At 42.6% G+C, this 27,604-nt stretch overlaps 1 protein-coding gene across 2 annotated transcripts; it reads left to right on the forward strand.

Moving 5' to 3' along the window:
• HAO1 (hydroxyacid oxidase 1) lies at nucleotides 1-26,588 on the forward strand. 2 transcript variants are annotated; one of them, XM_054821348.1, is made up of 8 exons: nucleotides 1-170; nucleotides 8,096-8,247; nucleotides 16,485-16,740; nucleotides 19,768-19,943; nucleotides 20,884-20,975; nucleotides 24,173-24,331; nucleotides 24,588-24,657; nucleotides 24,960-26,588. In XM_054821348.1, exons 1-8 carry the CDS (start codon nucleotides 34-36, stop codon nucleotides 25,028-25,030), a joined length of 1,113 nt encoding a protein of 370 aa, XP_054677323.1. In that variant the 5' UTR covers nucleotides 1-33; the 3' UTR covers nucleotides 25,031-26,588. The 2 variants fall into 2 exon arrangements, with proteins under 2 accessions (XP_054677323.1, XP_054677324.1); XM_054821349.1 differs by lacking the exon at nucleotides 24,173-24,331.
• The last annotated feature ends 1,016 nt before the right edge of the window (nucleotides 26,589-27,604 follow it).

Consider the following 27,604-nt stretch of genomic DNA (forward strand, 5'->3'; position numbering starts at 1 on the left):
TAGGAATGAACTAACTCTGTGAGATCTGAAAACATGTCTGGAAAACTAGTTTGCATTGCTGATTTTGAAGAGTATGCTAAAAAATTCCTCCCCAAATCAGTGTATGATTATTACCGATCCGGAGCAGATGACCAGGAAACGCTAGCAGATAATGTAGCAGCATTTTCAAGGTAGGAGGGTGATTAAGGCTGGAGTGGGAGGAGGGAACTGTAAATTCTGCATTATTCGTAGATGTGGTGCAAAATTAGATTTTTCTGTGTGAACAAAACTCCATTTTTCTGCAACTTTCGGGGGTTTTATCAAAAAGACTCAAATAATTCCTTTTTGGAACACCTGTCTCTCCCCTTTCACTCCTCCACCTAACATTTTCTGTCAAAAAAGCAGTCCTTAAAATCTATTAGCATCTTTTTAGCTTTACCTGCATTTTATTTCTTTTGTTAACATAAAGTCTCTAAAGAGTCCATCAGCTCCAATATTTAATCAGCTGATGAAACTGTAATTTCTGCTTTTTTGGGCTATCATGCAGGCAAGAAGTTTTTGTGGTGAGGTTGTACATCTTAGCTCCTTGGTCAGTTTTGTTCCTCCTAAACTGAATTAGTTACACAGCCTTCCCTGGTAAGTGCTTGTGCAGCATCTCTAGGTCCAGCTCTGACCTGAGCCTAGCAGAAAGGAGTTGTACCTCCTAGCTCTGGAGCAAGCCGTGAAAGCCAGGGCTCAGTGCTGGGTGGCCAAGCCAAGCTCAGGGGATTTCCAGCAGAAGGTCAGCACTTCACCAGGCCGTACTGTAAATGATGGCAACTATTATAAACCAGTTTTCACTTAGACTGGCCCCCTGAACTGCTGTCAAAACCTGAACTTGGGTCACCCTCTGCCTCAGAAGTACAAGGTCAAGGCAAAGTCAGTTGGCATTTGCTGTCAGATTCAGTGGGAGAGGGTCAAAACTCGTGTCGTCAGATGGTTCCCCATGCCCTGAATCTCTGCCCCCCAGAGCATCAGCCCAAGCGCTGCAGAGGAGAGAAGGCGCTGGAGGCTGATCGCCTCTGCCCGGCTGAGCCCAGTCAAACTGCTTAAACAGCTCTTGGCTTCTCTTTCCTTCGAGGGCTGTGTTGGTGCAGACGTTTAACCCCCCTGCACTTGTCTTTGCTAATCTCTAACGGCTTTGTCTGTAATCCCTCTGAGTCTAACAAACCAAAACAAGATTTTTCCAGTTTAGCTTTAGTCTTTCTCCCTTCCTGCTTTGCTTTTCTGCTGTAGAGCAGCAATCCCGGTTACTGCCCCAGTTGCCTTTCCGCAGGCTATGAGCAATTCAGCTGGAAATCCCATGCAACTCTAAGGCTGTAGGAAACTCGGTGGTAATAATTCATTTAGCAGGATCTCAAAGGTCAGATCACAGAAACAAGATCAGAGTCTTAATTTTAGGGACATGTATAGAAAAGCTTTTGTAATGTCAGGAGAAGAAAACTAACCTCCGCCATGACCACTTATTCCAGACCTCTTAGCTCCATCCAGAAGCCCTCATCATGGACTGGGGCTGCTCAAACACCAGCCAAAGGACTGCTCTGGCCCCAAGGACTAAAAAGGAGCAGGAGGGGATGTAGTAGTGCTCATCTAATTATTTCTTTTTAATTTTATTTTTTAATACTTCCATTTGCTGTGATGTTATTTGCCCTCACAAAACCAAAATGAGATGTTGAGGTAAGGACACTCAAAGGAAATGCTCAGAGGGAATAAACTGTAGAAGTAGTGAATTTTTTACTACTAACTGCTAGAGCTAATCATGATTAAGCAAAAGTTGGATCTAAACTGCCCAGAGACAGGCCAACAAACCTGGGTATGTTCACTTGCTGTTTTGGTATTAGCTGAGCTAGATGTTAGTGGTGAGATAAGAGCAGCTCTGCTTTGAAGCTGTTTCCCACTGCAGGGGCAGATGCCTCTGATAAGACCTCCTTGCATTGGGCTGCTCACCTGTGGGGTTCAGGCTCACCTCCTCTTTCCTGGCATCTTCTATCTTATTTTCAATAAGAGCCTACAGTTTTAGGCATTCAATACTGCAGAGCTTGCAGGCAACCTGGAACCAAAGGAGATATTAATTAGCAGTGCAGTTAATACAGCCTGAGATGTTAAAAAAATGCAGTAAATTAAATTTGCTAGGTCCTGGTGCAGCTAAAAGGCCCTCAATGCTGGGTTCCTGCTCCTCAGCAGTGAAGGTATGAAGGGGATGGAAGCTGTGTTTCTGTCTTTGCCCCCCCTCCCTTTGTATATTTGTCTTAAAACAAGATCTCATTTCCAGAGTAGCTTTAGGTAATTTAAATATCTTCCAAAAAGGCAGTTAATGAAGTCTGAACGACTTGACAATGGGGTTTATTAAATCATCAAACAACAGAACTTGTTGACAGCCCGAGAGAGGTCACAGGGCAGCAGTGTTGCAGTCAAAGCTTTGCTTGTTACCTTTCCATCACTCTACATCTCTCTCTGGGTGTCCACCAAAGCACAGCAAAGTGTGGTGATGTGCTGATGGTTTCAGAACCTGAACCCCAGCTCTCCTGATGAAGCACGTGGTTCCCTCCTTTCTGGTCACTGCAGCGCCAGCACAGCTCTTCCTGCGACGATGAGCATCGCGTCTGAAGTCATCTGCTGGGGCTTACCAGCTTTACCTCTATGAAGTGGAGAGGACAAAGGGCTGGAGCGTGGATATAGCGATTTACAGCTTCATGGACAAATGTGCTCTTTTGTCTCTGCATAGCAAGAGGGAGATGATAGTAAAGGTGGTCAGAGTTAAAAACAGCCCTTATGTAGTGCTGAAAAACATAAGTTAAATCATTCTCCATGTTTCTAGTGCCTTCCTGCACCTATTTGCAAACAAATATTTCCATTAGGCAGCGTGCACTTGCTGCCTGTAGCCAGATGGACCTTCTTCCCTGCAAAGGTGACCCTTTTAATGGGCCACTGAACCTTTTTGGAGGCACACTGAGCACGGGCCCCCATGGGCTCCATCTCGATAGCTGCCGTGGTTCCCAGTTGTCGCTGTTGAGGTGGATTCCTATTTCCAGTTTATTAGACTGTGTTTGCAATGGCTTCCTGGCAACACATCTAGAAAAGGTAGAAACCTGGTACAAAGACTTCACAATGCTTTGTTTTATAAAACCTGTTTGGCACAAGCAACTTTTAAAATCTTTCTCTTTTTTCTTTGCTGTTGGGAGAAACATGGACTAATCGTTAAGGATGCAGTACTGCTGCTCACTCTGATTCTCACACAGTCCTTGTGTGTCACTGAGCACGTTACTGTTTTTTCCGCTTGTTCCTGAGCACAGTTTGTGGGTAAATATAAAGATGGACTTTACACCCCCTGAGCCACAAAGATCACAAAGTCAGATGACTTTGTGAAACAAATGAGTACGTTCAGCTTCATTTCCCATGGCCAGAGAACTCCCATCGATTTCCACTCTCAGAAGCTTAGTTGCAGGGTTCAGCCTGATTAAAAACGTTTACAGTTTATTTAAATCTTTATAGATCTATGTATAAATGTTAATGTTTAAATGGAAGAGAAGAAAGCACAAAACTGAAGCAGAAGCTTGAATTGTTACCCTATTGTATTTGGAGAAAAATAAGTGTTAGGTTTGTGAGTTCTTTATTTTTTTTTTTTTTTGCAATTGAATGGTTGCATTTATGGAGAAATAAATAGATTATTATTAAGGACTGATCTAGCAAAGGAATGGTAGTTTCAATAGATACTGGAATACCTTTGGAATGGCCCATGCAATTTTTGGAGCAGTACAATCCATACCCATTATATTATAAAACGAATGTCCTGGCCTTTTTGACAGCACAGCAGCTTGAAGTACTTTGGACCTTTAATCAGATACCAGAGCATAGAACGTCTCCAAAAGGCCAGGGTTTAAGATGAGGTTAACACCAGGTACAGTGACTCTCCTCTAGTTTCCAGTTCTTCTGGGACCGAGGTTGGAGTGGAGAACCGGGGCTCGTGTTTCAGCGTCAGTGTGTTCCCGCTAATGCCAGATAATTATTTTTTTATTCGTGGTTTTCAAATGATGTGGAGATGGCACTAGCGTAAATGAGGCATTAAGGCCAGGGAAGATAATTTGGGATGTCAGAGCATACGTTGCTCCCTATGGTGACTGCATTCACCTTGCATTTGCTCTGCGTCCCAAAACGCTGTGCGTCCTTCTAGCACTGTGCCGCCTGGCAATTAAATTCCCTCTCAAGTTGTCAAGGAACTGAGGGGCCTGAATGGAGAATAGATTTTATGACAAGGTCAGAGCGCCTTTAGCTTGACGGCATGCAAGTAATCAATCTGAAATCTCCCCTTTCGGCATTTTAATGAAGAGGGACGTCTGTGTGTGTAGGAACAAGTTTCTGCTAATCCGTCGTGACACGTTCTGCCACTGACTCCCTGGCGGCCTTTGGAGAAGATGCATTTTGTTGTCGTGTACGAGGAACAGCAGTCGCTTGTTTATCAGTGGCAGCATCGAAGCATATTTTTCTGCAGATGTATTGTCATCTTGTAGCTAGGTATGAAGGGTGTTAAAATGACTGGGCATATAAATAACATAAATATTGGTTAAAAAAGCAAGGCTGAGAATGTGATTGGGGTCAAACAAGCATGTGAAGTTGGGGGGGGAAGGAAAGGAATGCTTGCAATAATTGGTTATGTTTCTGCGATGTCTTTCACCTTGGATTTGCAGAGTGCTGTGAAAAGAGTTGCTGTGTGGATGGCAAAGCTTCCTGGGAGAGAAAATAGATTTTCCTCAAGCAAAAGCAGGTGTTGCTTAGCCTTGCACAGCACCAGTGCCTGCCCCTTGTGCTGGGAAGTGGAGCTGTAGAGGAGATTAAGGTGGCAAAGTGGGTTGGAGCTGGGATGGAGACTGCCTGAATGGTGTGTCCTTGCCCAGGCGCACTGCTTCCAATGCAGCACGAAGAGATTGTTTAGCATGGACTTGGAAAGGAAACAAGAGCTGCTTCAAAATGTGTTGCACTCTGAAAATTTCAGCATTTTTCACAGCTGAAAATGAGTGGGGGAAGACAGTGATTGCTTCCCTTTTACCCAAATGCAAGATAACTTACACTGTGAAATTTTTGAACATAGAAAAGGAGAAAAAAACCAAACCAAAAAACCTGCTAATCTCCCCTCCTTTCCTTTCATCCTTCTTTCAAAAAGCTGAAGTTGCCTAAATCAGGAATGCTCACTGCCTTCCCCACTGCGGCATCTCCCCGCTTCCAGCTGGGAAGGAAGATGCACTCACTTGCAATTGCTGATTGCAGCATGTCAGTGTGGACTTGGCTGGAACAAAACGTGGGTGATGAGAAGATAAATAAAAAAAAATATATACAAGGTTTTTACCAAATAATATCCAGGAAATCTTTTCACTCAAAGACATGGAGGAAGCAGGCGGTGTGTGGCAGCCTGATGAACACACATGCTCTGGTTACTGGGAAATACTGCTCTTGGGTTTTGGTTGCTGCTGCTAAGGGCATTTCTGTATGGCTTGTCCAGAAAACGCCTTAATTCCAGTGTCTGGCAAACTCACAGCTGAAAACATCCATGTTTGCAAAGCCAGATCAGGTTTTATTTAAAGAGCATACTATGAAGTTAGTGAGCCCATTTGGTGTTTTTTGCGGGACCCAGTAAGCGCTCAGTTCTGAGTGTTGATTTGACGTTGGTCTAGAGCATGCGACTTGATAAGGTGCGAGGGGAAGAAAAGCCTCAGAAGGCGTCGGAGGAGATATTTATGTTTAGAGTCTGGGGCTCATGAGCCTGAGCACCCCAAAAAGCTCATGGACAGAGTAATTTGGTACAGAAATGTGAGTGGGAAGGAGGCTGCTATCTGCTGCTTAAAAAAGCATTGTTTTTTCTTGCCTACAGTGTTGGGAGGATTTTTGCTCTTTCTGTTTCTTTTCCCAAGCTAAAAGCACTACAGAAACGTCAGTACTTCAGGCCAGACCCTTGTGTGTGTGCTTTAAGACGGCAGTGGTTTGTACTGGTAAAAATCTGACAGGTCTGGGACAGCTGAGGAACTAGGAGGCTGGGGAAGAGGGAGATACTTCACATCCTTATGCTTTAGAGTTTGACCATAAAATTGAGCAAGGTTATTAAATGATTCTTGTTTTCTTTATATTTGCTGGGAAAAGATGTCTCAGAGCTGGGAGAAAGCCTTTGGAATGAGAATTAGGAAGAAGGGGGGAGAATAAAGTCATGTTTTCTTTGTCCCACCCTCAGCCCATTCTCCCCTGAAAAATAACAAACCAATACAATAGCACAAAAACAAGTCTGAGGAGACATACTTGCAGTGTGTCTCTTGGCATTGAATAACACAGCTGACTCCCACAACTACGTGTCTCCTTCCAAGCATCATAACTATCCTTCTCCCTGGGGAGCGCTTCCTGGAGAGCTGGCATGACCCAGTGCTCTAGGGCTGCAGAAATTTGGGTCTCATCCTGGCTCTGTCCCAGGCTTCTTATGGAAATGTCTCTTGATCTTTCTATAAAATGAAGAGACTGTGTCTTTTTTCTTTTTTTTTCCTAACCTGTCAGCTTAATATGCAAGCTCAAGCTGACCACTACTTGCTGTCAGAGCATAGTCTGAGGGTAACAGTGAGTCTGCTTGCTATCTCCTTGCTAATAATAATAATATCACTTTCAGGCTTTCTAGTGCTGATCAGGTAGTCATGTTCAGCAGTACTAGAGTTTAAGCTTTTAATTATATTCTGTAATTAAAATTCAATCGCCATCAGAGCCCTTTCAGAGGGAGGGATGCCTTAGTGAGAGGCTGATGTGTATCCTACTACTGCTTGCAGAGAGCCTTTGGCCTTGCTCAGCGCACACGGGTGTGGAGAGCCAGCCCCTGCTAATGCACACCCTCTTGTGGCTTGTAGTAACCCTGGCGCTGCTGCAACACCCCCCAGGTGGTGAGGGAAAGTCCCATTTCACAGGTATCCCCAGGAATGCAACCCCATTAATAAAGGTTCGGATATTGCGGTGTCATCTAGTTGACCCCATAAGAGAGATCACGATCCTATTGTGTGTGGGGAAAAAAAAATTTCTGCGTGTGCAAGCACATGGTGTCCAGCCTGACTGCAATAAATTGTAATTCCAGATTGTGTTTTTAGTTTTCTCTGTTTTGGAGTCGGCTTCCATTTGTACCCAGACTGACGACCCCAGCGGAGAATAAAGCCCGGCTCTGGGCTGATGTGGTTTCTGGCAGACAAGTTGAAGGCAAAGCAAGGTCAGGAACGGTTGAGCGGATGCTGGGCCACGTCATTCAAGGACTGGATTATAATTTGCCCTATTGGGAAAGCAGTTGTGCTACTTGGTCTTTTCCTGCACCAAATTACAGTGGCTGCGTTTGGTCTTTTCCTGGAAGTCTGGAGTCCCTGTGGTACGATGGGCTGTTCCTGGGGCTGCAGCTGTAGCCCCAGGGACTACGTGTTGCACAGCAGCCAGTGACTGCCGCAGACAGGACCTCTCCGAGCAAAGTGACTCAGTCTCTGTGCCAGCAGAGGTGCGGTGCAGTGGATTTCTGCACCCTCCCAAGCTGAGCAAAGCCAGGGCGGCCGTCCTGCTCACCCACTTTCCATGGGAAGAAGCGTGGCAGCTTGATTCTGTGTAGTCTCACTGCAGAGACACATAGCACGGGGATGGGGAGGGCTAAGCATGCTGGCCCAGGCTAGTTTTATCCAAAAATGCCGTGTCTTTTGGCTCCCTAGCGCACAGAAGGAATAACTGAGGTGGGCTGATGACTTCTCCTGGTCCTGCGTACCCTCTGTCGTCTAGTTCTGCCCCAAGGCTTTTGAGGCAGCTGAGACTCCTTGTGAACCTTATTATTTTGCAGCTCCTGTCTTGTCTTTCAAACAATATGAGCCAATAACGTTCAAAGGCTCTTTGCCTCTTTCCCTCCTGGCTTTGTGCATTTCGTGGTTTCTGCTGTAGCTCTGGGTCACGCAGTGGGGTTCTGCTGCAGCCCCACGCAGCTTTCACCGTGTTTCTCCTGACAGCAGGGAAGTCTTCTCTTGCCCATTAGGAACTGTAAATAACCCTGATGATGCAGGCTTTTTATTCTCTTTATTTGTCTCTGCGTCAGATGGAAGCTGTACCCCCGGGTGCTCAGGGATGTGTCAGTAATGGACCTGTCAACCTCAGTCTTGGGGCAGAAAATCAGCATGCCGCTCTGCGTTGGAGCGACCGCTATGCAGCGCATGGCTCACGCTGATGGAGAGACTGCTACTGCTAAAGGTAAACCGGGCAAAGTGCCCCCCGCAGCAAGTTCGAGATGAGCAGAGTAATGCCATGCCTGCTGGTTGTGAAGCCCGGTGTGGTTTCTTGCCTCCTGATGCTGCAGCCTGGATGGGTTTGAGTTGTTGCTCAGAGTAATCGGGTTTATTTCTGGCTTTGCGTTTTTACTGTTTTCCCTGGCCTTTTTTCTGTGCGGGTTCTCCCTCTCTATGAAGCAGGGATGAGAAATTCAGCATGTTAGAGAAGAATCATTTGTAACAAATATGAAATTGAAAACCGCATCTGTTTATACGTCTTTCAATACATTCTACAAATATAACTATATGTATTGTCACGGCAACATTCTTCCTGTTACAAAACTGCTTCTAGAAATTTAAAGCCTTTGCTTGTCTGGGAAAAATACTTGCTTTGAAGAGAGAGCTCTTTGAGAGCATTCAAGGGAGCCAGGGAGATAAAGGCCCCTCTGGGCTAGATGCTGCACAAAGATGTTGCTGGCATGGAGGCCGCAGCCTAAAAGACACTGAGAAATGGGATGTTAACCAGAATTCAGACATGAAATGGTTTCTTACTCCTTTAACCCGAGCTGCAGGATGACACAAAATCTGAGAAAGAGGTCACACGGTGTGCCTGTTGCATACAAATAGCGTCGGGCTGTGTATGTCAGTGCTCTAGCACTGAATGAAAAAGGACGCAAAACGTAAATAGGCAATATTTAAAAGAAATGTATGGCTGAGCCATTCATCTAACAGCATTTCCATGGCCAATGCAGCAAGCGCTAGTGTGAAATGAGTCTAATTATCTGCCCTGCAGTGGGAGCTGGTCTCAATTCTCATTAAAAAGCCGCCTCGCTGCGATGTGTGCTGTGATGGGCTGCAGCACAGCTCCAGCAGCAATCTTTATAAAAGCAGATTTTCCCGATTTTGTGCTATGTTTGGGGATACATTTTTCCCATTCCCAAGAGATTTATTAGGAAGCCAAAGATTTGATGCCTATTGTACGTGCAGGCGCGTTCCACACGATGGAGCTCGAATACCTTGAATTGGTTTGCAAAGCAGCGTCTGGTCGGATGCCTCGGTGCTGTCCTGTCCTTTGGCAGTTCGCGTGGATTATATCTGGCCCAGGTTACGCTGGGAGGAAACTCTGAAGCGTTACACTGTTAAGTGCAAACATATTAATCCAACGTTAAGACTGAGATTTAAAACACACAAAATTCAGGATGTACCTTAACAAAAATTCCCACCGATACCATGGCCTGGCACATTTTAAGGCATAAATCTCTAACGGCATGTAGAATCAAGTGGTACGATAAGGCTGAATACCAGCGCTGAATTATGGTTGTGGTAGATAACTTAATTTTGGAATTTCCTGACTTTTGTGCACTTACATTTTCAAACTTTAACATATGATTATTGCATTTAACGTTCTTAAGTTTTCAAGCTAGGAGAGCTTGGTGAACTGGCAACAGTTTGAGTGTGTGGTCAAATAAACATATCCATGGGAGTTGGTAAATTTTTCATTGCTTTCAAAGGAGAGTGTAATTAAAATCACTCCCTCTGTATTGCGTTACTGTTTCTTGTAGAAAAAAGTACAGCTTTGGTTTTGTGCCCTGTTAGAGGTGGAGTGGGGCATTCAGTGCCAAGCTTTTCATTTGACCTTATAAGATGACAGGGATTAGCTGTAAAGAACACGTTTGGCTTAAAGATTCCCTTAAACTTGGGATATTCGGCATCAGGGGATTTGTTACATCCAACTTCTTTTAAACTCCGTGATACCTCTGAAATGGAGCAGAATGTTGGTTGCTTTAAATCGGCTTTTGCTTCAGCTGCACCAGTTTACGCAAGATCCGTAGTCCTGTGGCTTTTGCAAAGCCTGGCATACTTCATAAGCTTGACTTTTGGCCCAGGTGTGTAGGAAATAATGTATGTGGTGATGTCTCCGCTGTTGCGGTGGCCCTTGAAAAGCATGGTGTGGTCTGAATGTTGCCCCTTCCCAGCCAAAGAAAAAAGCGGTGTGCACCCTGGCTTGTGTCAGGGGCATGGCAGCTGCCCAAAGGAGCACCTGCAGCCTGTGTATGTGTGCCCGGGCCTTGTTGGGGTTAAAGCCTGAGAGATAATCTTGGGTTCGCGCCATCCTCGCTTGCAGAGCAGGGTGGTGCAGGTAGCAAGAACAACTCCTTCCCCCACCTTTTTGTGTTTCAAGAACGATGCCTGATCCTCCCAGGGATCTCCCTTATGTGACAGCATTTTGCTCTGAACTGCTCTGCTCTTCCAGCAGGTTTGCCTGCAGGTTGCAGTGTAAATGCCCTCTCCAGGGTCAAGGGCCTGTCATGGTGTGTCTTGTTAGGTAAAAACTCCCTGCCCTCACAGCCCATTGCTTTGGGGCTTGTCAGGGTTTGGGGAGCTGCTGCCCCTCTCCTCGAGGGATGCTCTCCTGCAGTGACCAAGCTGGTGGAGAGGAGCATGCATCTTACCCAAAACAGGGCAAAGCCTGGCAGCTTGCCTTAAAGACACCTTCATTGACAATTCTGTTTCATTAGTAATGGATCTTTTGGGGGAAAATCGTTCAATTGTGATTTTAAATTTCCTGGTGACAGGTAATCCAACACAACATAAATTATTCCAAATGTTAACTAATTCCACCCTGAGCAGTATAAACTGTGATCGTGGTCAAAACTCATACGGCTTCAAACCCAGATGTTGCATTTTGCTATACTTCAGTCAGCTAGGCTTTAGGTGAAAAAAAAAAAAGGAAAAAAAAAAAGATATTGTCTATACAGGCTTTAATAGGGTTGTTCCTCGGATTTCTTTGACATGTCTAAATGGACCTGGAGTCCTTCCTTCTAGAGAACGCTCTCTTGCCCATGAAACAATTTCAGGGACGTTGGCAGTTGTTCCAGTTTTTCCAGGTCTTTCTTCAAGCATATTCCCTAGCATTTTAGTTGTAGTTCATCAGTGTATGGGGCAATTTTCCAAATAATGGATTTTCTGTTCAGTAGAAACTGAAAAATTGGGAGGAAAATTGTTTTGGATTAACTGAAATGTTTAATGTGATCCAAAACACAATGTTTTATTTCATTTTCCTACTAGCTAATGCTTTTAGCCATAGTTCTGTTTTGAAACAAAAGTGTTAGCTCAGAAGAAAACATTTCCATTTTCAAAATATCAACACATGACATTTTGACTTAGGTGAATTTTTCTTGTCCTTCTCACTCCAATTTCAACCTCTTTAACTAAAAATATTTGCCAAATTTGATGAATAATCTTAGCCATCATTAAAGAGCAAAGGGCTGTTCTCTAAACACTTTTCAACAGAACTTTTCTGATTCTATGTTTGGGGTTTTTTCTGCTTGTCCATCAGAAGATTCACTATTCCTCCATGCAAAGACATTCATTTGCCATCCTGACTTCAGGCTGTGCTCCCAAACCGATGTGATTCCCGTGTCATCTCCCTGAAAATGCAATGATACTCATGCTCCTGCATATAGGACCCACCTTCGTGTACACCGAAACAAAATCTTGTGCACCATCCAGCTGCTTAGCAAGAAACAACAATTTTTTTGAAATCTGAATTGATTATAAACAGATATGTAGCAGCATTTTATTGAGATTTCTATTATGTTTATATTGCTGCTAATTACCTAATGGTATTTTACTGACCGATTACCTTCTACGCTCTTGTTCTAGCCCAGAAGCAGTACTGCAATGCCTGACTTCTCTCTGACTTGCTGAAAACCAGGCTGAACAGCTTGACTCTTTTCTTGGCCAGATCTTTTGAAAACTTTGAATGCTAGTTGCTCAGATCTGGTGATTTTATGTTTACCCTCTGCATTTGATCTCAAAGAACTTTTTGAGTTAGTGCTGATGCAAGAAGGGTTTCACCATCACCTGTGGTGTGACTGTACCGTTTGCTTTGCCAAATAGAGAATAGAATATTGACTGAAAAGTGCTTTTCCCCTCTGATTTAGTTTAGTTACTGGCAGCTCTCTCACTTCCACTAGAGAGGGAGAAACACCTTTGTTCCTTTGGCTCTTAATAGACTTCTACCATTATTTTTTTTTTGTTTGCTTTGATGCTGACCATCTGAATTCAGATTCCTTGTGCTCATCCAAGCACAGTCCATGACTGTGAAGGAGAGATTTTGCGATCTGTTGCTGTTTCTGCTCAGCCCCGGTGAATGTAGCAGGACTTTGCACCCATCTTTCACTTGTTACCTATGTCATGTTCCAAAAAAATTGTTAATTTTGGACTATGGCTACTCCATAGAGTCATTGAGAGGGCAATGTTCACATGGGACAACATGGCCAGGACTGACTGGGCCCTGACTCCCCTCCAGAGACCAGCGTGGCTGGGGCACTTTGTGGTGCAAGTGTACGCAGGCAGTCTGGCACGACAGCCCTCCTAGACCGGCCAGATCCATTTTGGCCATGTGTATTTTGTTCCCTGCTGCCTCCAGCCTTCCTGAACAGCTGACAAAATGCGTTGTGTCAACAAAACGATTGTAGGCACAACTCGCACGCAGTGTTTTGTAAGGAGCAAGTGAGGTAAGGCTGGGCAGGGGATTTGTCAGCCCAGTGTGTTTTGACAAGAGAGCAATGGTAAGTATTTAAAACGACTCTGTTTCTTAGGAGATGCAGCTTTAAGAACACAGTTACTTCTCTTGAGAAACACCACCGTGCCAAAAGGACACCACGTTGATCCCAAGTAATATCCTCTGGCCCCTAACTTGGGGACAGTGGATTCAGGGAAGAATGACCACAGTGGGGCAATTTGGAGATGCCCCTAAGAGGGAAACAATGCAAGTATGCACAGCTAGAGAAAAATAGCAAGAGTTCCCGTTCCCATGCAGGTAACTCTGACAAAATACACAAGCTTAAACTGGATGCTTCTCCAGTGTCCTCCCCTGAAGTATGTTGCCTCTGGGTTGCCCAGAGGGACAAATTCCATACCCTTCTCATAGCAGTTAATGGAGTAATGTCCCGTCAGAGGTGGGAAGGAGACTCTGAGGTTTCAAGATGAAAAACAGGCTAAAAAATGTTATTGCTCTGTTCTCCTGTGGACTTCCCAAGTCATTCCTGGCCCATGGTCAGCCTTGGTTTGTTGCTTTGTAAAATACTTCAGTTGAATTCTCCAGGAATGAGGAAAGCCCCATTTTATCAAGGTTTATGTTCCCTGGTGAGAAGATATGTCCTTGCTTGGGGCTTCCCTGGGCTAAGTACAAGCAGGTAGCAGTGGGGTCAAGAAACCTGTGCCCACTCAAGGCAGCTGTGGAGCGAAGTCTGCGAAGCTCCCCTTTCCCAAGCACCCCACCATATCCCAATTCTAGTTGCATTTGGCCCTGAAACAAGGTGGAATACAAATAACTCAAAGCTTTAATGTCCTGATACCAAAAACTTCCCCAGCCTCCTGTGTGCAGCTAATGCCATGCTCTCTGCACTGTCATTGACCTCAATGGGAGCCTGCAGCATGTACAAAGGTAAACGTACGCTTCGGGCAATGCTCGGGATTAAAAGAAGACCTGGGGAGGGGGAAAAAAAAAAAGTCTAAAAGCAATCTGAAATGGCATGAGGAAAGGCTGGTTTACAAAAATCTCATGTTTAAACTCTGGCAAATGTCACATATTGCTGCAACAGCGTCCCATGGGAACATGGATCCAGTACTGATTTGTAAGAATAATATTTGCAGCACCCCAAAACTGAAGTGTAAAATGCAATTGTTGGAGGAAATTAATTGTTTGTTTTCTTCAGCTGCAGCTAAATGTGCAAGAAGTGGGAGTAAATTTTTAGCCTGATTTCAGGTAGGAAAAAAAAGAATCTGGCAACACTTCTGGAGTATGTATCATGTTTTTTGAAAGTCTACAGAATTGTCAAAATAAGCTTAAAGATTATCAAGATGAAGCACAGATTGACTAAAACTGGAATTTGGAATCTCTAAACCTTTGAAAAATTTTGCGTGCATGAACTTTGAATTTGACTGTGCAGATCTGAGATATGTGTGTTGAACTTGTGCTTTACCAGAGAGTCATTAACTTCACAGGATAGATGAGAGGAATTTTTGTGAAAACACCAAAACTCAGTTTGGGATAGTTAAACTCTGATTGAACCAAACTACTTAAATTGAAGATTAAGTAAGTTGAAAGCAGCATCTTCTCTATTGCCATGTATGCAGATAAGTTCAAAGGATGTGGTATTATTTTGTGTTTTAAATCTTCCATTCACCGAGTATGTTTTATTGTGCAGTTTCTATTTACGTTCTTGCTTTCGCAACTACTATTGTATCCTTAGGGCTGCGGAGGTAGAGTTGAGAATAAAAGTAAGAACAGAAATAAATGGATACCTAAAGGCAGATTGAACCATAACATATTTTTCCCTTATCTGATTTGAGGGTTTTGCAATTGCTGGGTTAGCAACCCTCCCTCTCATTCACGAACTCGTATTTGACAGAGCACAGGAATGCGGATCTCTTGCTTCTTTGTATCCCTTAATGGACTTGATTTGGCTAATCGCTTATTATGGGATTTGCGATATCCACGACAGCTGATTTTAACAGGACTTTAGGCACTCAGTATAGACGGGTTCTTCAGAAGAAACTCCTTTCTAGGTACTTAATCTGTAAGAGGGAACTCTTTTCAGTAATTTTAAGGGGACAAATTAAACAGCTAAAATGTGGAGCATTTTGGTTCATTGCTACTGTATTTCCACTGATTGAAATCTGCCTGGTGGCTGTGGGAGGGTGTAACCAATTTGTTTGAATAAGCTGTTCATAAGTTTCCACTCTAAGAGACTTGTAATCCTTATTTAATAAAATGTTGTCATAAAGACCACTTTTTAATTCCTCCATGGGTTGGAGATGATGTTTTGAAACAGAGGTCCATTTACATTAAAAATATGCGTACTGCGGTAGACCAAGAAACATAAGGCTTTATATAATATTTTTGAGTTTTACAGTGTGTTTTTCTTTATTTTACATTAAGTGACAGATTACTCCAAAAAGAATAAGTGATGGATTCATAAAAATATAATTGTATGAGGTTAGCTGGTTTGTAGTGCAGCCCGGGTAGGAAATTGCCCCCAGGGAGGTAGCAGGCACAGACCCCCCGGCTGCTTGACCCTGTCTGGGATTGTTCGATGACATTTAACCTCGGGGCTGCCCACGCTGCAGGAGTGATTTCACTCTGCAGCTTTTGAAGGTAAAAGAGGAGGGATCAAAACACACAGGGCATGAGCACCCATCCCTTTGGTCTCAGTGGAGACTTTGGAGACCACCATGTGGTACTGGCTCATCTTTGTATTCACTTTTGGGGTCTCCTGGGAGGGCACTGCCACCTGGGATGTGTTTCTCCCACTTTCAGCGAGATCAGAACGTCTACTTTTTATTGCCAGAAGTGTGAAGATTTATGTATGGCATCACACAATGGATGTGGGGTCCCTCTCCTTCAGGTCAAGAGACAGGAGGTGAACATGTTGAAGCAAAGAACAGTGGAGCTGCCCTCCCCCCGCTCCTTAAATAAGGTTGTCTGCTGGACTGTGTCCTTCTGTTTTATTATGCCTGAAATACTCTGTAGGGATGACAACAGGAATTTGCTAGAAGAGCATGTCAAGAAACATAGGTGTAATGCTAGTGAACATTTTAGAGGTGGGAGAAAGCAGCCAAAATGCCATGATCATAGTGCTCAAGGGAGTGTGTGTGGCAGTGGTGGTGAGGAGTGAAGAGCAATGTTGAGAATGACAGACCTGAAATGCTGATCTCCAGCGATGTGGCAGTGTTCAAAAAGTTGGAAGACTTAAATGCATTTTTTTTAGATAATTTAAAACTGTGCATGTGTGCCTATGTCCTTAAACGTATGTGCCAAATTTTCTGACAAGTGGTAGCCAGACACTAGGGGCTTACAAACAGGCTTCCCATGGGATAAAAAATTATTAATATGGGTTAGGCTTAGTTTGATTATAATATCTTTTATTTCTAGTATTGGAGCAGGGATCATCCCAAACAGTGTGCAGACAGCTGTCACCAGAAATTTGCCTATAAACACAGAGAATAAGCCAGAGCGTGCTCACAGCAGCCCACTGCTGTTAGTAACTGCTCTTAATGTAGCATTCCCTGGAAGGCTGAAAACGCATTAACACTGAGGAAAGGCAGTGTGAAATTACGTGCACCAACACACTCGTGACCCAAGTGCTCCTGTTTAGAGGAGCCTCTGTTTTTTTGGATAGTCTTGAATATAACTTTGTGTTTCTCCAGCCTGCCATGCAATGGGGACAGGGATGATGCTGAGCTCCTGGGCCACCTCTACCATCGAAGAAGTGGCTGAAGCAGCTCCAACTGGCCTTCACTGGCTGCAGCTTTACATCTACAAGGACCGGGAGGTTACCAAATCCCTTGTGAAGCGTGCGGAGAGAGCAGGCTACAAAGGGATCTTCGTGACAGTGGACACGCCGTTCCTCGGCAGGCGCATCGACGATGTGCGTAACAAGTTCCAGCTTCCTCCTCACCTCAGGTAGGTGCCCACTGTTGGGATGTGGGGTGGGCGTGTGGCAGTGCCATGGTCACCATGAAGCGCTGCAGGGGAAATTTGTTTCTCGCACGAGGAATTTCTTCCAGGTGCCACACACTGTGCTAGGTGATAACACTGGGGAGCTGATCTCTTGCTGTGCTTGGGCTATGATCTGCTTTGGGTCAAAACTAAGCTTTCCTGGCTGTTTGCAGACTGCAAAAGACACTGTGTGCCAAGTAACGTGAGGCTGCAGACTGACCAAGTTAGAGAGATGGGGCGTTTCTTTGTATATCTGTCAATATATTTTTGGATGTCTTCAAAACTCAGCTGGATACAGATCTGCATAACCTGCTCTGACTTTGAACTTGGATCCTGCTGCAGAGTTGGCTGTGCTGTGAATGGGGGCCTGGCCTACGTGGACCAAAGGTCCGTTCCAACTGATGTTATGGTCCCTTCTAACCTCTGTTATCTTATGACACTGCACTGGGTCCAGGGCCATGTTGCTGCTGACCACGGAGCCCTTTTTCAAGCAACTTCAACTCTTCTTTTGCTCAAATACAGAAACACGTGGGTATCAGTCTTTCTAAATTCTCCATGAGGGCAACTTCTATCCCCTTGTGTGTTTTGGGACATTTTCTGTATCTCAGAAGAATTCGTGGCCTCATGATTGACTTCAGCACTAATTCTAGTTCCTCTCTACTGCAGGGCCTATGCAGTTCTTAATTTATCCAGCAGTGTTGTAAGGATGCTGATTTCACTACATAAATTTTTGCAAACATAAATTGGTAGACTGTAGAGACCACCCTGATAAACATATGCTGGCACAGTGTTAGCAGCCAAAGACTGGCTGGAAGACAATTTAGCGGATGGGATATCCAGGATTTGGGTTTGAAAAATGTAGCTAAAAATCCTGCAAGAATCTTGCAGGTAGGTCTTGGGAGTGACCACAGTTTGCCATAGCATATATTAAGACTACTGTGTCTGCTCTTATTTAGAACCTGCAAATGAACACAAAGATGGAAAGAAAAAAAAAAAAGGATAGCTGAATGTATTTTGAAGTGTATTAACTTTGATTTGAGTTCTGGGTAAAAACTAGTTTTGAATTTTGTTAATGGATGTGAAGCATTCTTCATATGTCCCCTAAGGCTGTTATGCTATGCACATACCATATGTAACATGTACATAGCATGAAATAGAATAACACATCCTGCAGCCTGTTGTCTTTTTCATAATATTCCATTTGATGTGCAATGAATCTGATTCTTCACCTCGTAGGCAAAAAAAACCCCTCCAGAGATTGGGGTGTTGGATGTAACCCATGCGCCCGTACTTGAAGCTAAAAGCTGATATGATGAAGGCTGACAGAGCAACCTTAACTCTGCCTATGATTTCTGTATTAAAGTACAATCTTACAGGGAAAGCACCAGAAAACAAAAAATCCCTGACAAATTAAACATAAAAATATACCCTATATAGTAATCCTGCTATAGATCTATGACTAATAAAACATTATTGGTATGCACTGTCATTTTACCTACAAAAAATAATTCTTTAAATAGATTTTTTTTTTTTTTTTAGGGGTAGTATCATTTTAAGGCCTGGGGTTAGAGTATTTGAACGTGAATCAAATAACCCAAAAATATTTGAGAAAAGCGATAGAGCATTTCTGAAATGCTTTGACCCCACCTGACCGAACCGTAACAAGGTTTTGTTTGCGTGAACTGTATGAAATAATATGAAGTTGGAGTAATCTTTAAAGGTTCAAATTAATCACTTCAAATTTCAGAATGACACTCGGACAGTGTTTTGTTGCAGAGTTGGCGGTGAAACTCTCCTAGCGTGAGGCTCTGCTCAGTTATGTGATAACTTTTTCTTGGCTTCGGGTTTTCAACAAAGTTTCAAAGCAACAACAAGGTGCCATTGTGCTCAGAAATGTATGTAAGGCAACATTCATTCAAGTGTTGATCTGCATTTCACAGGCCAAGAAAAACAACAGTTATTTATATAATCTTATCCATGGTTCTGTTTTTTCTCCAAGTACCCCACCCTCTGCAAACCAACAGCTGAAAAGCTGGATCTTGCTGAGAAGCCCACTCCTTTCTGTTTCTTCAGGGCCCGGAGCTGAACAGAAAAGCCGTGTGAAATGCTGCTTGTTGCAGGCATGAAATCAGCAGTGAAACTAGCCAGTTTCCACAAAAAAAACCCTGTGCATTTCCCAAAATGTGGAATACGAGTATAAAATAGCACAATGTGGAACAAGACACAGTTTCTGAAGAACAGAGCAATCAGCCTTGTGTGGGACATGAGTGTCCTTGGTGGTACTGGTGTCACCGATGGTGGTTTAGTGCTTGTGAGTGCTCGGGGCTGCTTCAGCTTTCTAATACAAGCACAGCCTGAATTTCTCTGTTTGCCCTCCTTTCCCCTTCTCCTGCTTTGTCTAGTAAGGCTGTGAACTCTTTGGTGCAGGGGCTGTCATTTAGCATTCAGTTTCTACAACTGGTGAGATTAACTAGGTGATCTTTAAGGTCTCTTCCAGCCCAAACCATTCTATGATTTGGTGCTAATGAGAAAATAATAGCTAATGTTTTCATATGAACTTCATTTTGCCCCTCTACATTTTACAAGGCAACATACAAAAAAAGACAGAAGCTGAACTGGCTGGATGTTGGTCTTGTTGGACAGATGAAAATTCTGAATTCTTTGCAAGGCTTCATGCAGATCCATCTAACTCATGGAGCTTAACACAATTTCCCTTCCTTCTTCTCCCTTCCCACTTACCCAATCCCCTATTCCCTCCAGTAGCTGAATTCCCTGGATTTGGGGGAAAAAAAAAAAAAAAACAAACCAAAAACTAAAACCAAATTTGCTGCGTGAAAGCTAACAGGATTTTTGCTGCGAAGAAGTGTGCCTCTTGACTTCAGTGGTACAACAAAGGGTTTACGCAGCTATATTGAATGCTGGCATTAGGGACTGATTTGTGGTACAATGAATCTTTCTCAGGCTATTTTTCTATATCTTTTGTTGTTTTAGATTAAAAAACTTTTCAAGCAGTGACCTGGCATTCTCCTCAGGGAAAGACTTCGGCGAAAATAGTGGACTGGCTGTGTATGTAGCAGAGGCGATTGATGCAAGCATCAATTGGGAGGACATCAAATGGCTTCGAGGGCTGACCTCACTGCCCATTGTCGCGAAAGGAATCCTCAGGGGTGTGTAGCTCTGCTGCTTCCCATGGGGGAGGTGAGGTGTCTCTTCTCACGGAGGCACCAGGGAAGGAAAAGTGCTTGTGCTGGGAAAATTTCTGTAAAATTGCATTACTTTTTAACAGCAAGCATCCGCTTTGCTGATATGAAAAAATACGGTGGGACACATGTTCCTATTTCTGTACTGTAAGTAGGGAAGAGTTGCCAAAACAGAGCTGAAACAATCAAAAGGGGAAAAAAAACCCTTCTCTTCCTCATGCATGGTTATGAACCCAGCAACAAATACACTTGAGGAAGCAACTGCTTAAATAAGTACCTGGAGCTATCAGATGGTTTGTATGCCTGTGCTGCTGGGTGTGTTTTCCTTGATGTTCAGTAGGTAGGGACCAGAGCCCACTGGTCACTAAACTAGTGAGTTGTTTGGCTGGGATCGCATCAGTTATATCTGAAATCAGATGCAGCCGGGAAGATTGAACTTGCTCTGTTTGTTGTGTCTGTAAATTCTGATTTGAGTTGTATACAACTTAAAGGAAAGCTGGATTTCTATTCTGTCAAAAGAGCACTGAGCACAGTGGTTTGTTAAGTATGGATTATTACTGTTATCATGTTGATAATTCTGGCTTGGAGAAAATAATTTAGCAAAATAATTTCTTAGTGATGAGTTGTGGCACACAGCAAAGAAAATAAAGGCTAGCAAGCAAAGTGGCTGCTAATGTGAAATGGTAAAATGTTCTGCTCCAACATTTCAAATTACTTTTCTGGTGTTACTGCTTAAAGATAAAACTGATTTCTGTGTCGAGATGGGGCTTTGGCAGGATGAAGCCCGAAGGTGGCTTTGCATTAGCTGGCAATGTTTCTTTATTGATGCCAAAATTTCCCTCATCGTGGTGTCAATAAGCTCCCAGTTATGGAAGGGAATATCTTGTTTGTTTGGTTTTTTCCCTAGCTGATGATGCTAAGCAAGCTGTAAAGATTGGGGTAAATGGTATCCTGGTGTCAAATCATGGAGCACGACAGCTTGATGGGGTCCCTGCAACTGTAAGTACTGGTGCCAATATGTACCAGTAGTCTCTGGTTTTCTCTACCTTTTGACTTCTTGTTTGCTTTGAACACATGGTAGCTGGAGGAAAAACCTGTAAATATGTGTTATATGCCTTAACCTACGAGTAGTAATTTCTCTCCACTCATCTGTGTATGTCACATCATACTCTGAGTTAGACACAGCCTCCCCTTGGTCAGATCAAACAAAAAAAAAAACCACAGGAGGGTTTATGTGTGGCTGTTTCTTCAAGCTACCTGGATACCCTGTCCTTGGCTGCAGCACCCTGCATGGAAATGCAGAACAGCAATTTCAGATAGCATATTATTGGCAGTTAAATTTTGAGAAATTAGGAAGTCTTAAAGAATTTTTTTCTAGTTTTTTATTTCTCCTTTCACATCCTTTGGTTTTTTTTTTTTTTTTTTGAAACCTCCCTGTTGCTGTTTGCAGTTCACTGAAGATTGTACTAGAGTTGTTTTTTTCCCTTTTAACATTCTTCAGAGACTTCTGAAAAATTGCAGTTACAGAACAGCAAAAGGCAGAATGAAACTCTCCCTTTTTCTCCATTCAAACATTTTCACCTTTGGAAAAGGTACAGAGTAGTTCAATTACAGTTTTTTTTCCTTTTCCCTTGTGCTACCCCATGCCTTTTCCAAAGGTGAAAAGGGATTTGAGAAGTTCTCAACTGGCAAAAAAGAAAGAAGTAAAGGAAAATGAAAAAGTATGTGTTCAGGCTGAAGGGAAACCCCCCAAATTCCAGTCATCACTCATCCTTCAGTGCAGGAAAGCTGCACAAGTAAAAAGAGAATGAAAAGGAGGAGAATCAAAGCCCAGTTGTGACTGTTTCAGTATTCCTAATGTGTCCTGGATGAAAACCCTCCTGTTTTTCCATGATTATTTTCTGAAGGGAGAGGGGGACAGGTAAGACCTTTTTCACTGTGGAGAGTTTTGCATGTGAAGTCTTTTCTGCCCGGCTTTGCTGTCCCACTGGCGTGTCCCCCGCTCCCCTGAAGCACTTCTGCTCTCTGTTTATCTTCTTGGGGGCAGCAGAGGATTTCTGCAGCTGATTTCCTTCACCTGCTGATTTTCAGAGGTCTTCACGTGGACCCCTTAATCTCCTGGTTGTGTTGGCTGGTTCTTTCCCTCATCAGGGAGCCAAATGCCAGCACAAATGGTTTTCTAAATGGTTAATGAAGTTGAGGTGTTACCCTCTGCTATGTTCTTGCCTGACTGTCTCCAGGTACTCCTGGGGAACGGTAGGAAAAAGATCCCCTGATGTCAGGAGTTCTCCAGTTTCAGAAGAGACTGAGATTTTTCTTTTTCAAATGGGAAATGCTGTTGGAGACTTTGCAGCTATTCAGTTTTAGACACTTTAAGTGGAACTGAATTTTCAGAGTGTGGGTGCCTAATACTTCTGAAATGAATTTTTCTTCTTCGACTTCTGTTGTCTTTATCTACTTGTCACCTTTTGAGAATGTATTCCCCAATTTCACTAAGAGTATTTGAAAATACTGGGCAAGTCTGTGTGTGAGGTAATCCAACAGGAAGAATGTGTGAGGATATTAAAAACATAATTTTGAGAAATGAGAAAGCTCAAGAAATATGAATTATTTTTTTGCCAACTGCAGCAGAACAGAAATTAAACTTGCAAGCTACTTGTTACAAGTTATTCCTTTGCAACAGTGCAGAGGAGAAGGCACTATTAAAGCTGATGTGTTCACTGGATTCCATTGTACAAAGAACTATATTTCACAATGCTGTTTTCATAATGTAAATATCTGTATCGGATCATGCTAAATGTTTCTGTTTAAGGAACATAATAATTTGCTTTAATTTAATGAGTTTTCAGAACGTGAGCTGAGCCCAAGCTGGTTAATATTTCTAGTGTCTAGTTACACATTGAGGAAATCTATGTTTTAATTATGGTTTGCATCATACTTTAGTTATTACAGCACTTTAGTGTTGGTATAGTTTGTCAGGATGTAGAAAGCAGTCTCTGTATATGGAAAAAGATCCAAAATATGTTTGGCAAGAGAGCAAAACCAAAGGGAGGGGAAAAAATCACAGCAAGTGCCAAACTTCAAGAAAATTTTAATCCAAATCTAAAAACAAACTGCACTTTCAAGTCTTTTCCTCCATCTCCTAGTCATTTTTTATCCATTAGAAAGGAAATTAATTACATCCGTATTTGAAAGACATAAATTTGTGTGCCTTTTGTCTCACTACCACACACTGTTTCCAGTCTCCTTAGTACTTGGCTTCCAGTTTTGTCTTTCCTGATTTGCATGAATAGCAACTATTTAGGCATTATAGGAACAGTTACCCTGTAATTAATGCTTGAGGCTTGAATTCAGGAGGGTCATCCCTTCATTGGGACCTCTTGGGTGGTGTGGACACGTTAGTTAACTCCCTGGTTACTTATTTGCAGCTTGGGAACAGTAAAAATCCTTTTCCCCCTTATCTTTATCACTGGTGTAGGGGATAAGTACAGCTTGGTGAAAGTAATGTACACATGCATTAAAAGAAAATGTTTCCCACCTTGCTCAAAATTCAAAGAAAAGCTGATTTTTTCTTATATGAAGAAGTTTCCTCTAGAATTATTCCTGTAATCGAGATCCATTTACAAAGGAAAAATATATTCATTAAATTTTTTCAGCCAACTCTCCAAGTTCCTCAGGGCACATTTTTCTCTTACTCCGTGTCTATAGGTGCAACACCTGCCCCTGGGCTCATGGATGCTAGCTGGACCTTAGTATAAGTGAATAATAAACCAGAAAGTGAAGATGATTATTTAAAAAGTGACAGTGATTCCATTTCATCCCCAAACTAGTGAAGACTGGAAGTTTTGGGGCTAAGATCAAGGGAAGGCCTCTTCTGTGCTTAGTGTTTCTTATATTCTTCAGAAGTCTCTGAATCTGGCTTGTGTCAGAAACATGTCACGGGATCAGATGGCCATTTTGTGTGACCCTGCTGATTCTCATTCTATTTATGTGACTCTCCAAATAAATTTGACCTTTGTATATATCTGTTAACATGCTGTTTTTCAACGTAAAACTCGGTTATTTGTGCATACAGTTAGGCGTGCAATTGCTCGCTTATTTTCTTTAAAGCTTGGGTCCTTGAAATAAGAATTTATTCAAAAAATAATTAGGGTTACAGACGCAGACAAGCTGTATTCCTGGTTTCACTCTTTTAGATTGATGTCTTGCCTGAAATCGTTGAGGCTGTGGAGGGGAAGGTGGAGGTGTTCCTAGATGGTGGTGTAAGAAAAGGCACAGATGTTCTCAAAGCATTAGCTCTCGGTGCCAAAGCTGTATTCATTGGAAGACCTCTCATCTGGGGCTTAGTTTATCAAGTAAGTTAAAACCCTCACATGTCTGTTTTTGGATAGCTAGACTCGCTGTTTAGGCTTAGTGTATGCATGTATGTGTATATGTATGCACACGTGATGGTGTCTGTGTGTATCCAGACCATCTAATCAAAAATTTGCTATGACAAGTACTCAGGAGTTATGGTTGTGCATTGAACTTGATTGGCACATGTATACATGTCTGCGTTACACACGAGCTATATGCACCCATAATAGTGCATGTTGTCCCCTAATCTCCTAGGGTGAAGAAGGAGCAAAAGAAGTTCTCCAGATGCTGAAGGAAGAGTTTCGCCTGGCAATGGCCCTGACAGGTGAGACATCAACATTTCCTCTCAATAATAACCACCTCTGTCTCGTATTTCCTCATAGCTTTCAAAAGGACTTATTTTATCCCTGTCTTATAGATGGGGAACTGAGTAGATTAAGTAAATCCAAGCAAAAATATTTTTCACCAGGAGAGGAATAAATCTGTAGAAAAGTGGTGGCAAACCCTTGGTAACTATGGGGGGGATTTCATCTGACAGAATGTAGATTTCTATGGGATAGAAAAAGAAAAGGCTTAGAGTGGGATAGAAAAGCAGGGCTTTTAACTGATATGTAACTTCTCCTCCAGGATGCCAGAGAGTAGAAGAAATTGGCAGGACGCTGATACGAAGACATCAAGTAGCATTTTCCAAGATTTAAGTCTGAAGACTATTGCCTTGTGTGTTGCCTGTTGTACAGAAAGTGTGCTGCCAGACAAAAAGCAACTACATTTACTCTTTGGGTCTCATCCTGCAATCCTGACTGAAAAGGGGTGGTCTGTAGGAGATCACAATTTGAAGAAATTACTTGAAGCGAACTTTACAGGTGTTTCTGTATTATCCTAGACTCTTAAGGAAAGCTGCTATACTGGGAGTTGTGATTAGAGATGGGCCGTTATACAAGGCCAATACAGAAACTTCAAGGTGTTTTGCAACAAATGCTAATATTAATTTACATGCCTGCAAGTAACCTAGCTGGTAAAATAAAACTATAAACAGAAATGTTTTGATAGCAAACAACTATCAAAATGCAGAAATTTAAAAGATACTTCTTGCTCGCTGTTTAGAGAAACTACATTGTAGATCACAGAGATTAAATCTTGCTTTCTTATGAACATAGTGTCATTTCCCTAGTGACTAAGTGCTATTCCTTTCTAAGTGTGTGGGTTTGCAGCATGTAGGCTGCAGGGACTCAAAGGTCTCTTAGTTGTAAAGAACTAAACAGCAAAGCAAAATTAGAGAGGTTCTGCTGCTTAAGTGACACAAATGCCTTTGTAATCAGACAACCGCTATATCTGTGCATCAGGCATAGGTCAGATCCGTGTAGCCTTATTGCCTTCACCAAACTGTGCTGACTGCACCCACCTGGATTAATTTGCTGACAGTGGCAAGTGAAGGCTGATGCTACCTGGGAGAGTTTGTAGGATTTGCAACCATATGCAAAAGAGAAACTTGAGTAATTGAGGTATTAACCCATGAGTTGGGAAGATCCTAGTGGCTCTATTCAGTTTCCATGACACCCTTCAGACAGATAAATGTTAGTGTTACTCACTTTGCTTGTGATGAGGATAGACACACATACAGGATCTGCTTCTCTATTCTCCAAACGATCCAAATACCCACTGAATTCAGGAGAAATTTTGCAACTGTACAGAACAAAGGAATAGCTTTGTACTGCGAAGTGACCTTACCCAAAGTGAGCAGGCAGAGGAGGTAAGACTCTACTAATCTCATCTTGGGTAAAACTAAGGGTGGCTCTTTACCCACAACAGGAGTGTGGCAGGTTAGCAATGTTACTGGGAGCAGGGAGAGGCCACTGCAGAAAGGTTTTGAAAATCTTGTTCTGGAAATTTAGTGTTCATTTTTAAGGAGGATTAAAAAAAAAAAAAAAGTCTTGATTTCACTGTTCTGCTGTCACTGACATCACTGGCTCCACCATTTGTTTCCCATCAGTGTCAGGAGGACTCATGCATTCTGACTCTCCCTTTTTGCTCTGTTTGAAATATCCCTTACTGAGCTTTAGAGGCAGCTTTGTAATAAAATGATGGAACATTACAATGTGAACTAAAGCTGGGGCTGGAACTCAAAATGGGGAGAAAACCCAAAAGGCCACATGCTTGCCCTTCGGTTGTAAAATCTGTACTCTTATTTACTGTAGAATGTAGTGTGTTGTGTGAGGGTTGCATAGCAACAAAATAAAGTTTATCTGTGTAAGGAAATATGAATGTTTCTCAGAGCATAGAGAAGCATAATTTCTGCTGTTTACTGCACTTATCATATCTGTTGCAATGTGGACTGTGTCAGATGTCAATTACAGACTAACTTGAGAAAGACTGTTTATTTTAGATAATATAAATGTTACTTAAAAGATAGGAGCATAATATCTTATGTTTACATGTTCAAGATCTATTTCTAAAGTTTAGAAGATGCAGTTTCCTGTCTTTGCCCCAACCAGATTCAAGGAAAGTCCTGTAACTCTGTGGTCCAGGATAAATTCTGCTGGTGAGGAAACCGGTTTCATTACTTGTGCGTAAATAACTATTTCTATTTCCTCTGGGATAATGGGTTTACGTTGGTTTTTTTCCTGCTTGTTATCTGAGAATTGTCTGAGTGCCTTCCAGTTCAACCCTAGTAAGAATAGACGTGCATTAAAAGCCACAATTAGAGCCAAATACTGAAAGGCTGTGAGATGGCGTTAACAGAAATGAAATTAATTTGCCTGGTAGACTTCTGTTTTTAAAATATTCCTCAGTGAAGAGAATTTCCCTTGATTTGAGACATCCAAACACTACTGCTTCTGGAAGTTATTAAAAAAGGTAGGAATTCTGTTTGGTTTTGATTTTGAGTTAGAAAGCAGAAAGACTCATGAGTGCCCTCAACAGTTTTAAAAGCTGAACAATGTCCAGTCTAAGCATAACTCTACCTCACTGTTACTTCACCTGGAGAAGCTGAGAAGAAAACGTAGCACACATGATAGGTGGTGGTGGTGGTAGATCTTTCTGCAGTTTGTGGGGGTGTTTCTGAGGAGAATATAAGTAATATAACGGGGGAAAAAAATAGGTCTTTGGGGGATGTGGTAAGTAGAAAAATACAATATTTGCCTTCAAAGTAACAAATGAACACAGTGCACTCTTAGGAATAAGTAGTCACAGTCCTCAGATCAAGGTGTAGGGGGGAGCAGGAGGTGTATTTTGCATTTGTCATGCTTTAGTGTATCTGCCTATCTGTATGTCAA

Source organism: Grus americana, chromosome 3 (genome assembly GCF_028858705.1).
Source record: "Grus americana isolate bGruAme1 chromosome 3, bGruAme1.mat, whole genome shotgun sequence".
NCBI lineage: Eukaryota > Metazoa > Chordata > Aves > Gruiformes > Gruidae > Grus > Grus americana.